The 16,281-nt window shown below is 43.9% G+C and overlaps 1 protein-coding gene across 3 annotated transcripts in view; it reads left to right on the forward strand.

Moving 5' to 3' along the window:
- Positions 1 to 16,281, forward strand: part of FYCO1 (FYVE and coiled-coil domain autophagy adaptor 1) — a 785,579-nt gene that overhangs the window by 334,887 nt on the left and 434,411 nt on the right. For all 3 annotated transcript variants that reach the window (XM_085607344.1, XM_085607346.1, XM_085607347.1), the window contains exon 11: positions 14,428 to 14,595. In XM_085607344.1, the coding sequence (XP_085463470.1) occupies positions 14,428 to 14,595 (168 nt within the window). The remainder of the gene's footprint in view (positions 1 to 14,427; positions 14,596 to 16,281) is intronic.

The raw sequence follows: 16,281 nt of genomic DNA on the forward strand, positions 1-16,281 counted from the left end.
AGGGGCCATGGCATCCTGCATTTTCCTAGTGCCCAATGCCAGATTGAGGATTCGTCCTCTCCAACAAGATCTCGAGGACAAATGGGACCAGAGGAATTCCCGGTGGGAAGAAAAAGTGTGCCGTTCCTCAGCGGCCAGGCAGTCAGTCAAGTGGTGGTTGATTTGATTTGTCAACTTGTAGAGCGTGCGAATGCCCGTGGGCGTCTTGGCGCTATGACAGATCCTCATCTCATAGGAACGGTTTCTAGAGTTATGCAGAGAATAGCCAGGTTTTTACTTCCTTTCTGAAGGATTTCAGAGATGGGCAAGTTTTTATGGCAAGAGGCAGCTGATTCCAGGTACGTGCTGCATGTACAAGGAAGCTTCTTCCACCCCAGTTAGCTCGCCTGAATCTGGGGACACTAATTAGTTTTAATTGGCCGGCTCTGAGATGTCTCGTTGGTTCATATATTTTTAAATGAGATCTTAGAAATTGTGATCCTATTCCCTGAAGTGCCTTGTAGGTCAGGCAGAGTGATTTAAATTTCACCCTTTTATCAATTGGCAGCCAATGCAAGGTTTTTAGTTTGTGACTGATTGGTTCAAACTTAGGTATGCCTAAAACCAATCTGGCTGCTGCGTTTTGTAGGCGTTGTAGTTTAGCTATGATTTTTTTCGTAGCTCCGGCATATAAACCATTTCCGTAATCCAGTCTTGACAGAGCTAAGGCTGTCACTACTGTCTTACGCGAATCCTGTGGTAGATAAGGCAGTATGTTTTTTATCATTTTTAAAATATACCAGAGTGTTGATGACAGCTTGCTGGCTTGGGCTTCAAAAGATAGATTGGTTTCAAGGGTGACGCCCAGATTCTTCACTTTTTCTGATGAGCTTGGGCATCTACCCAATTCATTAGGCCACCAAGCGGACGACCAGATGTTTGTGTCACCCCCTAATATCATCACCTCACTTTTGTCTCCATTAAGCTTCAGACAATTTCTTTCCATTCATTGGCTCACCTGTATCATACATAATTGAAATTTTTCTGCTGTGTCCTCCACATCCTTGCTGATGGACACCACAATTTGGGTGTCGTCAGCATAGGATATTGGAGTGAAACCACAGCTTCTTATGATTTCTGCAAGGGGGGCCACGTACAAGTTAAAAAGGGTGGGACTCAGCGAGGACCCTTGTGGGACCCCGCATGGTGAATTAAAGGATTTAGATTTTGCTTCTCCTACTTCTACCGAAAAAGTTCTGTTTACTAGGTAGGATGCAATGAGGGTGCATGCTGAATCGTGTATTTTTGCATTTTTCAAATGAGTTAGGAGAATCTCGTGACTGACCGTGTCGAAGGCCCCCGATAGGTCGAGTAATATCAAGGCGGCCTTCGTTCCGTTATCCAGCAGTTTCCTAAGCTCTTCCACAGCTGTAATTAAGGCGGTTTCTGTTCCATGTCCTTCACGGAAACCAAACTGAGAGTGGTCTAACCAGTTTTCATCCATCAGATAACGGGATAGCTGTTTGTTTAAAAGTTTCTCTAAAATCTTTGCAGAAAAAGGTATTCTAGCTATAGGTCTGTAATTCCTTGGTTCTTCACAGTCCAGATTTGATTTTTTTAAAAGTGGTCTGATTGATATCTTTTGCCAGTCATCTGGAAAGGTATTAGTTCCAAGTATATGAGCGAATAATTTTTCTAATACCAGGCTCAATTGTTCTGCACAGATTTGCATTATTTTGGGTGGACAAGGGTCCAATGGGCTACCTGAGTTAGTGGTGAGTAATTCCTTCTGGATTTGATCTACTGTTGGATTACTAAATTAGAACAATGTAGATTGAGCTGATTGTTCCCCTGATTTTATAAGTTGTGAGGTAGCCTGATCAGCCATGTCTGTGTTATGGCTTTTGAAAGATTAGTAAACTGAAGATACTTTGTTTACAAAGAAATCACCTAGTGTGTTACAGAAATCTGATGACATTTCTTCTAACGTACTGTTTTCAATTTTTGAAAGTTTTTTAACAGTAGAGAAGAGGGTTTTACTGGAGTTTTTTGACTCGTTAATTTTTTGGACGAAGTATTTGCTTTTCTCTGTTTTTATTAATTTTCTATAGCTGGTTAGGGCTGCTTTATAATAATTATTTTGCCGGGCGTCGTAGTTGGATCTCCACTTTTTTCTGCACTTCTACACGACTGTTTTTGTTCCTTCAGAACTTCAGAGAACCATGGTTGTGAGGGGGTCTTTCTTTTAAACGTGACTTTCTTTTGTGGGACAGTAAGACGGACTGCGCCCTCCAACCACTCGTTGAATTGTTTACAGGCTTTGTTGCTGCCTGCATCGAGAGTTGGATAGGATGAGCAGAGGGTGTCAATAAAGGCTTGGGGTTGAACCTTGGACCAGTCCGGATATGTTTTTTTTTTTTATGGCTTCGATGGGTCTTCCTGTCTCTTGTGCGACTTCTAATGAAAAGGAGACCATCTTGTGATCTGACCATGGGATCATGAGCGTATCAATGTTATTTAGGTTCTGACATGATGTAAAGATCCCGTCTAAGGTATGGCCTGCACAGTGTGTATTTAAATGTACTTTTTGTTCTAAATCAAAGTTTGCCATTTCATCTTTAAATGAGATTACCTTGGGGTCGGAACTTTTCTCCAAGTGTATATTGAAGTCTCCTAAAATTGTATAGTCAAGGCTCGAGACGCTTGATTCTAAAAATGGGCTTAATAGCTCAATTAAAGGCGTCTTGGCATTAGGTGGTCTATATATTAGTAGGCCGTTAAACGTATAATTGTTCGTAATCTTAATTTGAAAGGTCAATGTTTCACAATCCGGGTTGCTTCCTTTATCGGAACATTTAATTTTGAATTCTTCTTTAGCTATGATTGCTAATCCTCCCCCGCGCTTCATTTTTCTGTCGGCTCTAAAGATGGAAAAGCCCTCGGGAATCGCAAGGGTCAGATCAGCGTCAGACGCTTCGTCTGCCCACGTCTCGGTGACAAATAGAAGATCGATATATTGGCTTTCAATTAACTCAGCTGTGTGGATATTGTGTTTGACCATAGACCTGACATTAATTAGACCTGCTTTAATAGAGGAGTTTCTATAGCTTGGTATCTTAGGTTGGTTTAGGGGCATATTAAAAGCTCTGATCCGTGAAAAAGCGAAAACATGTGAGCAAGATGGACAATTTTTACCTTCCTTATGTAGATCGATCGGAGTACATGTGACGCCAGGTCTTAGTGATAGGAGTTCCTGGCTGGTGTAGGTCCGATTTCTTCTATCAGTATGATTCTGGACAGGGGGTATGGCCCTGGGCCCGGTCCCGGCGCGGACGGGCGCAGACGGGCTTGCCTTAGGCGCGCCTTCGGCGCGCAGATGGCGCGTCCGCTGCGCGTCCTGGTTATGCACATAGTTTATAGGAAAGGGGGAGCGTGGGGAGGGGGCGTGGCCTCAGGTAGTGGGCGTGGCCTGAGGGCTCACTGGAAATTGCGGCAACAAGTTTTGTATCCCGCGCAGCGCTAAAATCCGCTGCGCGGGGATGTCTACTTCGTGATTTCAAAGAGTAAATGCCCTGGGAGAGGAATCGGGTAAGTAAAATCACAGTATCACATTAAATTGTTAAAAAGTTAAAACGAGCGTCTCCCGGCTTCCGCCTCAGGAAATAAGTGTCTTCTGACTGGCACTTGTAATCAGTGCGTCTTTAAATACCTTCGGCGGGGGGGGGGCGTGGCCTCAGGTAGTGGGCGTGGCCTGAGGGCTCACTGGAAATGGCGGCAACAAGTTTTGTATCCCGCGGCAGCGCTAAAATCCACTGCGCGGGCATGTCTACTTCGTGATTTCAAAGAGTAAATGCCGTGGGAGAGGATTCGGGTAAGTAAAATCACAGTATCACATTAAATTGTTAAAAAGTTAAAACGAGCGTCTCCCGGCTTCCGCCTCAGGAGATAAGTGTTGAAGCCACTCAATCTACAGGGGGGGATTCTCTTCCATCAAGAACCCCCAACTCAGACGTTGATCACCGACGCATCTCTTCAAGGTTGGGGTGCGCATTTCGGATCACTACAAACCCAGGGGCGGTGGTCCAGCAGCGAGCAGTTGTACCACATCAACATGCTGGAGCTCAGGGCAGTCCACCTAGCCCTCAAGGCGTTCCTGCCCGCCATCAGGATGAGTCTCATTCTAGTACAGACGGACAATACCACCACAATGTACTACCTGAACAAGCAGGGGGGTACTCGATGCAGGACGCTTTCGCTGGAAGCTCAGTCCCTGTGGCACTGGATCCTAGCAAGGAACATCTCGATAAAGGCGGTGCACCTGCCAGGAGAACTCAACGTTCAAGCGGACTTGCTCAGTCGTCATTTTCAAGAGCCAGAGGACTGGGTGCTCAACGACGAGGTGCTAGAAGACATCTTCGGGGAGTGGGGGCGTCCGCAAATAGATCTCTTCGCGGACGAGTACAACACAAAATGCCGAGGCTTCGCCTCAAGATACCATCGGCCAGGATCCATAGGGAATGCCCTTTTGATCGATTGGTCAATGACATTTGTGTACGCTTTTCCGCCTCTCCCACTAATCCCCAAGGTGGTGACCAAGCTGCAGAATTCGTCTACCAAAATGATCCTCATAGCACCGGACTGGCCGAGGCAGTGGTGGTACACGGATCTCCTCCACATGTCGATCCGACATCACAAGCGACTGCCGTGCAGGCTGGACTTGTTAACCAAGATGCAGGGGAAGATTTACCATCCCAGCCTTCCCTCGCTGAGCTTAACTGCATGGCTCCTGAAGTCCTCCAGTATGGCCATTTGAACCTTCCCCAGGAGTGTATGTCCATACTGAAGGAAGCCAGGAGGCCTTCGACAAGACACTCTTACTTCTCTAAGTGGAAGAGGTTTTATATATGGTGTTCTCAACATCAGTATGATCCTACAAAATGTCAAGAGGATGTAATTTTGCCCTATCTTCTATACTTAGCGAGGGCGGGGTTGAAATTTTCATCCATCAAAGTTCACCTAGCGGCCATTACGGCGTATAGGCGCTCCCCATCACAACAGTCTTTCTTTAAGCTGCAGGTGGTGAAGGATTTTTTGCAGGGGCTCAAAAAAGTTTATCCCCCAGTAAGGCCTCCCTCGCCTTCTTGGGAGCTGAACTTGGTTCTTTCAAAGCTCATGAGTTCACCTTTCCAGCCCATACATAAAGCTACCTTACAGCACCTTACATGGAAAACAGCTTTTTTAATAGCCATCACTTCAGCACGGAGGGTGAGTGAATTACAAGCCCTTTGTTCTAAAGAACCCTACACGATGTTTCATCTTAATAGGGTAGTGATGAGGACTCATCCATCTTTTTTACCAAAGGTGGTGTCAGACTTTCATGTCAATCAAGCTATCTCTTTACCAACCTTTTTTCCCAACCCCTCTTCGCCAGCGGAGAGGGCGTTGCACTCTTTGGATGTTAAGCGGGTCCTAAAATTCTACCTAGATAGGACTAAGGCTGTCGGGAAATCTGACCAATTGTTTGTGAACTATGGTGCTGTCCGCACAGGTTTTGCTGCATCCAAACGTTCCATTGCTAGGTGGATTGTATCAAGTATTAAATTGGCCTACCAACTGGCTCAGAAGCCGTTGATGGCGCGCCCTAAATTCTACAAGAGGGAGAGCGGCTACAGCTGCTTTTCTCCATAATGTCCCACTCTCCGAGATCTGCAAAGCAGCCACTTGGAGATCTGTCCATACCTTTACCAGACATTATTGTCTGGATTCGGACACCAGAGCAGACACTCAAGTAGGACAAGCCTCCTTGAGGAATCTGTTCAATACTTAATTGGTTTCATGATTTTCTTACTCCATGTATAGTACATTTTTCATTTGCCTGCAGGTGGAAGGTGGACTTGCTATTCTATTCAGTGCTTATGACTATTGATGAGGATCCCCTGGAAGAGAAGGATAAGTTACTTACCTGTAATCCTAGTTCTCTTCCAGGGGTATCCTCATCAAAGTCATAAGCAACCCACCCGCCTCCCCAGGCAAATGAGAGGAGTGTATTATTTCACATGGAAGATATATATCTTTGTGTTTAGGACTACGGTCCCGCAAAGAACAACTGACCCAACTGTCACCCCTGAGGCATGATGGGATATTGGAGTCAGGGCTGCCTTAAAGGGACGGTGCTAGTTTTTACCTGTACAAGGCTTTTCAGTCTCTATGGTATTGTATTGCAATGCAGCCTAACAATGTTTTGTGGATCTGTGTTTCTCACAGTGTTCTATTTTCTTTCTTATGAGTGTTTACCTCATTAAAAAAAAAAAAAAAAAAAGAGATTTAGGTGTATTATTATACCTATATGTTTTATTGGATATTTATATATACATTGTCTAGCCTATTATGGGGGCTGCATTTGCTTGGAAAAAATGATATATGTTTATACATATACAGAGCTGTTTATATGTATGTTTTTTACATATATAATTTTATTATTTCCGGGGTCCCGCACGTGGGCGGGAATATTCAGTGCTTATGACTTTGATGAGGATACCCCTGGAAGAGAACTAGGATTACAGGTAAGTAACTCATCCTTACTTGCACTCCAGTCTAAATGGTCAATGCAGTGTGTTCTTTAATGCTAAAAAAATGGATGTAGACTTAGAAAGGTGCCTGTTCTTCACAGAAGCACCACACTGGCTTTGTCCCATGTCTAGATACAGATTGCCACAAATCTAACAGACAGCTGTAGGGCTACAGAGGCCCTGGCACAGGGTCAACTACATGCAGAATGGGTCAAAGTTAACTCTAAGGGAACCATTGTCTTTTGCTTAATAGAGCCTGTCCTCTTAAAGGAACACCATTCACACAAACACGATCTCCCGTTTTCTAATACACAAACACAACCATACCTTTAGGGTATCTTCGTGGATTGAAGGACTCTATTTATGGGTAATTAAACACATTTTCAAAAGGAAGGTTAATGGACACCTCTCCTTGGTGTGCAGGCAAACAAACTCCTGTACCTCTTCCCACCCCAGGTGGGATACAGCAAGCCAGGGTGGTGTGATCCTGTGCAGCAGAGCTGGTTTCAAGTGTAAAGGGAATATGAGGAACTACTTCTGTAGCACCGGAGTTTTTGAGAGGAGTAAAGCTGGCCTTTCATTGTTTGACTCTCCTTGGGGGAGACCCTCCTGTTACACTCACCACATTGTTTCCTCTGGAGTCACTGGATTGGGTGCCAGATCGACTGATACCTCTTTGTGTGACTGAGGTGGTTGTTTGCGGGATAGCAAATTTCAACAGGTGAAGGTGTACTGCGTCTCTGGATTTCTGACCATATGGCGTTTGTGGTGTGTCTTATTTGAATGCTGTAGCTCCTGAGGGCTCCAAAGCCGTAACAGTGGTAAGTGGAGGCTCGCGGAATGAAGGAGGTGTGCCAGGAGCTGTTACAAGGGCAGCATACCAAGCAGGAGCTTGTGAAAGGCTTTGTGCTCTGATGGTGCAAGTGGCAAACAGCAAGAAATAAGTCTCCGCACTGGGCATGCACCATTACTGGATTCCGATTCTTTCTCTGCGGCCTCACTGCTGTGTAGATTTGCTCTGTGTGGCGGGAGCGGTCTATAGCATCTGAAAAGTTGACTCACGCATGACATGGAGCAGCAACAGCTATATCTTTCCTTGGTGGAGACCAGGAGCCGAGGTGTGATTGAGAGCGGCATGCAGATACAAGTCTCTATGCCCTCTGCTGCTTGCTGAGATCCTGCTCAAACAGACATCAGTCACTAGCCAACTCAGGCTCTACCCTGGTGGGACTCTTTGTCCCAGGATGCACCGGTCTGCTTCTGCAACAGCTGCTGAGGGGGAGGCGTGGCCAACACGCTTAAAGCGCTGCCTCTACCCCTGTGGTGTGGGACACCAGCCAACTCCGTCTCTACCACACTCCTTGCCTGGCAAAACACCCGGTGGGACTTTCTGTCCCAGGGTGCAACCGTCTGCGACAAGAAAAGGCAGGAAGATGCAGGGCAGCACCACCCCTCTTAGCATTGCCACATGGTGACTGATATTTAGTGGACTTTAGCTCTGCTAGTGCATGACCAGGTATTGTGATTTTAAAGGCTCATTTGGTTTTAACTGGGACTTTAATTGGGACTTTTTTGATATTTTTTTTGTAGAGACACGTGGTTGATGAGATGGAAAAATGTAAGGCTATGGAGGGTGCTCCCAGGGCCCCGAAGGGGGCAGAGCCCAAAATTGGAAAGGGAAAAGCTGTGTATTAGACAGGATAGACTCTTTATTATTAGAGGGCACCGATATCATCAACTCTAATCCTGGGCCAACTAAGCCCAGCTCAATGGCCCCTTCCAGTGACTCAGTAAAGAGGGTCCATAAAATGTTTGAAAAGCCACTTTTGAACTCTCAATTGCCTGTGCCCAGGTAGATCATGGATCATGTCGCCGGTTCTGAGAGACTGTTAGTAATACAGGAGGTATGAGGAATTGAATGCAGCAATAGATATTCTATTCTGAGCACTGATGACACCGAATCTGAGAGACATGCGGCTACAAGGAGGAATTCTATGAATACCGAGACCATCACAATGCTGCAGAGTTTGATGGGAGTTATTGAGGAATAAAGAGATCAAGTTAAAATTCTCCTCAGTACTGTGGCGAAATTTGGAGAGGGTAACACTAAAATTCATATGTGCTGTTGTATGGGTCGGGATGGGGGTGAAAAGGGGAGGCCAATCTCCAGACGTGGGGATGTCAACAACTAACCCCGTTTGTTGGATTTGGGCCACCCCTCTCCAAACATGGTTGCTCAGTTTCCCCCAGACCTACCTGTGATACAAAATTGTCTGGTAACAAGTGAGGAAGGGGTGCCCCCATGGCCGTTATGTAGAGGGAGATGGTATGAGGTCTTGACTGAAAGTAAAGGGCAGTGGAGGGGGACACAGAGCTCTTGTGTAACCACTCCCGGTAGACCTTGGTGGCGCAGAGGGACAACCGAAAAAGGGATCAATGTTTCAAGGGAGGGATGGGAAAGAATTGAAGTTGTATACCTTGTTCATGTCCCCAAGCTGCTCTCCGACTCAAGGGAAGATAAGGTATCCCTGGTAAATAAAGTCACTTACTGGTTTCGTGAAATCAGACACTGCTATTCTATCATCAGGAGTGACATTTTAAATGCAGAGAGGATTGCAACTCCAGATGGCTTACAAGACAAAGTGCAGATCTATTTTGAAAGCAGTGACTTAGTGGTGGGTCTAATGGCTATTGAAGCCTGTACAATCTCAAATGCAAGCACTGATATCCAACTTAAATCTTGTGACCCGGCTGAGACTTGGATACCCCAGTGTACCAAGGTAGACGGGGGACAGGAGAAGGGATTAGTGGAACTCGCAGGGGTATTTACGTGACTGGAGCCCAAGGCCCCAAGCTGTTTGCCCAGAGGAGCAGATATGGGGAAGAGAGTTTGTTGACACACTATCCAGCCAGAGAAACATTCCCAGGACAAAAAAGCAGGAACTGTCACTGGTAACTAACTCCCATGATGCGAGCATTAATAGAAATATTAATTACATCCCATTTGTTGCTGAACAGATGCCGAAAGCACTGATAAGGATTGCTACATGGAATGTAGCAGAATTAGCTAAACTACTTTCTGATGCTGATTGGGGCAAATTTATTGACACCTTTGATTTATACCTATTTCAGGAAACATGGTATTTTACACTTCATCACAGAAGTGGATCCACAACCTTTTGTGTGGAGGCAACCACAACTGTAATGGGTAGACCCTCAGGGGAGCTAGGCATTTGGGTTAAAATTACATCTTGGTGCAGAATTAATACTTTGACCTGTGATCCCCAAGGCATTTTTGCACTCAGGTTGTTTTTTCCTTCTGGCTTATCCCTCAAAATATACAATGTATACAATAGAGTAGAGCCTGGTTCATGGTATAATGGTGTTTGCAGAGAGGCTAAAGGTGAGCGCCTTGTCTCCATTAAAACTAGATCTCAAGCAGAGATAGCTAAATCTAGTGCACACTATCGGAAAGTGCTTACAAATGCAAAGAGGGAATGGGAGAATTTGTTATGGATGAACCTGCATTAAGCCCTGGTTATAAGAATATCAAGGCATTTTGGAGATCAGCTGCTGTGGCCTCAAGTGGATGCAAGCCAACGCTTGATATTTGCATCCAATCAAATGAGTGGGCAATGCACTTTATCCAGTTGTATACAGACAAGCTTAGGACTGTGAATGCAAGTGGTCTATTAATAGATAGTGGTGTCTCCTCTGAGTCCAGTAGTATGACATTTTCGCTATGTGAAACTATAAAGGCAATTCATTCTTGTGTCCCAGGCGCGCCCAGGACCTGACAGAATACCTGGAAAATTGGGAGGAGAAAACCCAGAAATTTGGGGGCCATACATAAATCTGCTCTCTAATAGTATTCTAGCGGGCATTGCCACCCCCCACTCTTGGAAGCTAGCTGAAATTGTTACCATTTTTAAGAAGGGTGGTCATGCACGTCCAGCCACCTATAGGCCTATCAGACTCCATTCAGAAACCTTTTTGTAAACAGGTGCTCGAAAATCTCCAGAACTGGATCTGTGAAAAGAATATTATATCAGATTGGCAGGCAGGTTTTAGATCAAATGTGAGCACGATAGATCAGATTTTTTGGTTTGTTTGTATTTATTGGAAGCAAGTAATTATCAACAAGGGCAACCTATAAGTTGCCTTTGTTGATCTCTGATCAGCCTTTGATAGGGTTCCGAGAGACAAGTTATGGGGAGTTTTAGAAGAAATGGGAGTTCAGGCTCCCCTCTTGAATATCTTGGTGTGGTTACATGCAGACACTTTGGCTCAATTGAGGTGGGTGGAGGATGGGGCGCTAACGGAATCAATCCATATTGACAAAGGGGTAAGGCATATTAGCGCCCACGCTGTTCACTCTATATATAAATGGTCTCATTGAGTTTTTGAACAGGGATGGGTGTGATGCACCGAAAATAGGAGGGCGGAGGGCCCCTGCACTCCTCTTTGCAGATGACACATTGCTGATTTCAAAGTCACCCCAGGGGCTGCAGCAGCTGTTGAACGATTTTCAGGCATTTTGTTTGGAGCGGGGTTTGGAGTTTAGCAGCTTCGAGACCAAATGTATGATTTATTTCCTCCCTACCAACAATTCAGTGCAGGAGACAGATGTTTGTGAGTGAAATCCCTCTAGAAGTAGTGGGTGAGTTTGACTACCTATGTATGGAACTCACAAGAAATCTAAGCTGGTCTCTACAAATGGAAAGGGCACAGCTGTCCTTGGTAATTAGACGGCAAATATAGCAACCTATATCTAGAAGTGTGGCTCCTGCGTTAGAGATTTACAGTGTTAAGGCTCTAGGGGCGGTCTTTATGGTGCAGAGATATGGAGCAGCAAAAACCTTAATAATCTGTTAGTAACAGTTTTACATTTCTTAGATCATTACTAAATCTCCCAATGAGTACCTACTCTCCCTAGATTTGGCATAGAAAGGAATTACTAATAAAATTGAGCAGAGACTGCTTATGTTTGGCATCGATTATGGTCTACAACAGCCCTAGAGTCTTATAGGGTTGTTCTCCATGACCTATTGTTGCCAAAATGTGCAAGCAAGATTTTGTGGCTCTGCACTGTAAAGGCCCTTTTACAGAGGCTAAGCCTTGACACATATTGCGACTCTCCTGAGACTTTGTGCCAAATCCAAAAGCCCTGTCTCAAGGCTGTTTATTGGGGTAGTGTTGCGGCGGACAATATTCAAAATTGTAAAGGATCACTGTTTGCTGCTTTTATTGTTTTTAAAAAGAACCCGATGTATGAGCATACTTTTGATTAAATTGTCTTCCCACTAGCAAGGAAGCTATACCTACAGTTCAGGTATGGATGCCTACCTTTAAATACTTTTAAAAGGAAGTGGCACAAAGAAATGGATATGGCGGATGAGTATTGTACCTGTTGCCAAGGTGGACCTGAGTCACTCAAGCATGCTTTATTTTTTCTTCCCTTGTACAGTTAGTCTCGAGTTAAGTGGATATTCCCACTTTGCAGAAACCTGGGAACTAGGAAGCATCAGGAGGCGTTCAGAATACTGCAGACAGACTCAAATTGTATTGTTGTATTCTGTATGGCCAAATTCCTATGGTCAATGTGGATTAAACGTGCCTAGTGTTCACTTGGTAGTCTTTAAAATGTCACTTTTGCCAGGGTCCCTTTATATTGTTTAATGCTACTTGGATACCTTGTAGTTGACTGATGTCTTTTGGTACCTACAGAAGATCTTTAATGTATTTTATATCTCGCTTTTATAACAAAAGTATTTTAATGGTAAATTTTTGTGGTCTTTTTAAATGATTTTTTTTTGCTGTTATTGAAAAGGACTGCCAAAAGTGTATTTAAAAGTTTTATGTTGTACTATTCGTGTTTGTAAGTGTACTAGTCTGTGTAATACTTTTTTGATCTAATGTGATTGAAATAAAGTTTTTTGAACTGAACTGAATCAACTTCTACCAGCTGCCAGTCTCCCTACAGCACCATGGTGATAGGGACAAAAGCCCCCTTCAGTAATGGTGGTGTTACACTCTGGTTGCACTTCCAGTCCAGCAGTCTACTGCTGTAATAGTGCAGCAAACAGTGGTCTTCTGATAATAGGGCTGCTGGTACAGTGTATAAGCTTTATGGCGAGTAGCCCAATATCTGTTGGTTATCGGCATTAGTCTTGTTTTCTCAACGAAACCATTCCATGCATTTAGCGCACTTTCTTTCTGGTCGTTAATGACTTAGGTGTGATCATTAGAGGGGGGTAATGCGAGAAGCAAATAGTTGATGGATTCAATAGATATTTTTAGGTTGCAGGATATGGTTTCAAAGAAAGAGATCAAGACATACATGTGATTTAGATATTATATACATATAAGAGACATGGAGAAAGTAGAAGGGAAAGATAGGTTCATACTAAATTAATAAGGGAGGAAAGAATTTAAAGTTTAAGTCAAGTACAGTTTTTCATACAGGGCATTAAGAATATAGCAGGTGGAGATGTTTTTTTGTGATAGCATGCAATCTGTGGATGTAAACTGTAGAAGGCAACAATGTTTAAATTGCACTCAAAAGCAATGTGACTTTTCGAAGGTGGCAGATACTTCACTGGCACAAAAAGCAACCCCTTTACGAGCGACCGTCAGGCAGTGCAACATTTAAGCGCATTCCAGTACCCGTGTTCACCATTTGACAACACAACTGAAAAGGCTCTTGTGTACACCCGCCCACTGTAGATACAATATAAAAACTTGTAAATTCAGAAAGAACACGTGTGTCCTTTCAACAGCAGTATATTCACTACTATGAAGTATTGCTACAATTTATGCATGCAAATAATTTTACACCATAAAAACTACATATATAGGACTATGTTATGTAAACATCAGCTAACTCAATATATAACAAGGCAGTTGAAAGACATATAGAAGCAATCACCATTAGTAAATTGAGTTTCATTGACCCATTGACTATTTGGTTTGGAAGGGTGTCAGAAAGGGCTATCTCTTGTCCTTAACTCCCTCACCCCCCTCCCTGCACCTCCCGCACTGGGCTCCACAGAACAGACGCAACAGTCTGCAAAATGAATGTGCCTTATGGTCACCATGACTTCCCAGCATCCACCATGGCTCATAGTGGAAAACATCTGACCCTAAATGTAGTGTGAGTAGAACAGCCCACCTTCACACATAGTGGGCTTACTTCATATATAGTTGTGCAGGATGATGGTAAGCATCCTTCACAAAAGCAAGAGCAGGAGTGGGCAAGGATTCTTTCACACTCTGTTAGCAGCTGTAGGTAATGCTTCTGCCAGAAAAAAGCCCCTGCAGCAACCGTACTACCATCATTCACAAACCGAAAATAGACACTTGATGAAGCATCACCACAGAACAAACCATGAGCTGATGTTATGTGTGGGGTGCATTCAAGTTTAGTCGTATACGTATACAGAGCAGTTAGCTATTGCATTTAACCGCTTTTTCTGACAACTTCAAATTCATGATAGTCCTTATGAAGTTTTGCTCCATTGCCATCTATGTGGCCAGGAGAAAATCTAATGTGGTGCACCATGGCCGCATTAGTCTTGTATTACTTGTGATACAGCAGCGGAAGCTCCTTCTAGCAGTACCCTGACAATTAACTTTCCTCAAGGAGTTATTGAGCTAGTGACAACTTTGCATATTTTAAGAAATATACGTGAACACTGAAAATCCCACCTGTTCTTCTCTTAAATCTTTCTATCTTGTCTTCTTTGTGGGATGTGAGGTTGTCCTTCCTCTGTGTTCATCGGTCTGTCATTGTTATCCCTGTGTTCAGTTGTGCTGTCCAAGTATAGCTCTACTCCTTTTGTGCACCAAAAATTTACATACTTCCTTCTTCTATTAACAGGACACAAACACAGCTGGAAAAAGCCAACACTCAAACCACAGATTTTTGTGAGAAGTTCACAAAAACACTAATGGAAAAAGAAAGGAATGAACAGATTTTGCAGGCTAATGTGGATGACCTGAATAGGACAAAAGAATTCCTGGAGGAACGCTTAGTGGAACTCATCAAGTACGTGCAAAATATCTCACTCGATTGAGAGAGCATGCTTTACTATTACTGCCATGAAAGTGTTCTAAAAGATTGGCCCTGCATACTTTCCTTGTTATTTTGGTATCTCAGACATATCAGTTTATAGATACTGGCGAGGGAATGGACTTCATTCCGATCAACATTAAGATGAAATAATCTATTTTCATTCTCTTTTACCCTGGATGATGTCATGTTCTTTTCTCACAATCTCTATCCTTTTCTACTCATTTTATACTTTGACGCATATTCGATAGTGCAAATGCGCGGACAGGTTCTTTAGACTTGCACTAAAACAGCCACATAAAAAACCCTTTCAACCTTTATGCACAGTAGTTTAGGTTCCAGCTACTTTGGGTATCAAGTTGAAGGGCCACGTGCTACAAAGACAATATATTAGTACAATTGATTCTTATTGTCCTGGTTTCCTAGCCTTTCTCCCTAATCTCCCTCTGCTTCTGATGCTGTTGAAGCACTGCAATATCATATGAACAGGGTCTATGATCCGCTATGTGTGTCATGTCTACTGTGCACTCTAAATGTCTATTTCAGTAAACTTCATCCACTTCAAAAACCTGTTGAGACATTATTTTATCAATCTACCTCTCTCACAGAAGAAATCTGGGGCACTAGGGTGAGGCGAATGTGGTATATTTATGTAGATTTATTTTCACCCAAAAATAATTTTTACGGGACATTATGGATTAGAACATATACAATATAAACATGAAAACCACTGAAATTGGTTGGTTATGGATATCGGCAACACTTCCACCCTACTGCACCCCATATGTAAGTTTCCTTGTCTTTAACTGTGATCATGGGTGCATCATCGTTCCAGTGGTGCCGATGCATTTTGGCAGCCATTTTCAGTACCTTTTAAGTTGTAGGTTTCCTTTGATCTCTACCATAGCGTCCCTTCAGCATAGGTTTTTTAAATAAGAATTATTATTATTATTTTTTAAATTATATACTTTCAAACAAATTTGCAGCCTGTGGACTGTTTGGAAACATATAGCTATATTGATTTTTGTAGTGATGAACATGAACCACTTACCTCTCAGGAGATCCATGGATCACTTCCGTGGATATCATGTAAGATTTGTTGTAGAATCTAGTGCTCATGTAAGCGCCCCAATGTCCTTAAGTTGAGGATGCTGAAAGTAGCGTACTGGGTACAAGAAGGCTTAGGCAGTGACAACTAAAAGCACACTCACCGTCCGGTCCCAGTCTCACTTTCAGCACCGAACAGGCGATCATCGGTGACTTTGTCTTTCTCTAGTTTCAGGCTCCACTCGTGCATGCGTGCTTGTGTGCTGCGAGTGTGGAACAGACAGTTATGGCCTGACCTCACCTCCTTCAGGCCCTTTCCTACCCCGCGACTCCTGAGTCAATCTACATGCTGCTCCCATGCTGTTTCTGGTAGGAAATAGGAAGAGAACAGCTCAGGGATTGGCTCGGTCAAGAGCTGTCAGCGTTCATCTGGAGCTTTAGGGGGCAGTGGCAGCAATCCCCGGGTTCCTATATTGCAGAGGTAGGCGAGGGTTCAAGTGTGCATGCAGGTTTGGTCAGAGAAAAGCACCCGTCCTACCCAACATGCACACTTCACCCAAGGAGGCCCGACCCCTGCCAATCATCAAGCGGGCTCAGAGTGGAGGCTCCCCATCC

This window comes from Triturus cristatus, chromosome 5_2 (genome assembly GCF_964204655.1).
Source record: "Triturus cristatus chromosome 5_2, aTriCri1.1, whole genome shotgun sequence".
NCBI lineage: Eukaryota > Metazoa > Chordata > Amphibia > Caudata > Salamandridae > Triturus > Triturus cristatus.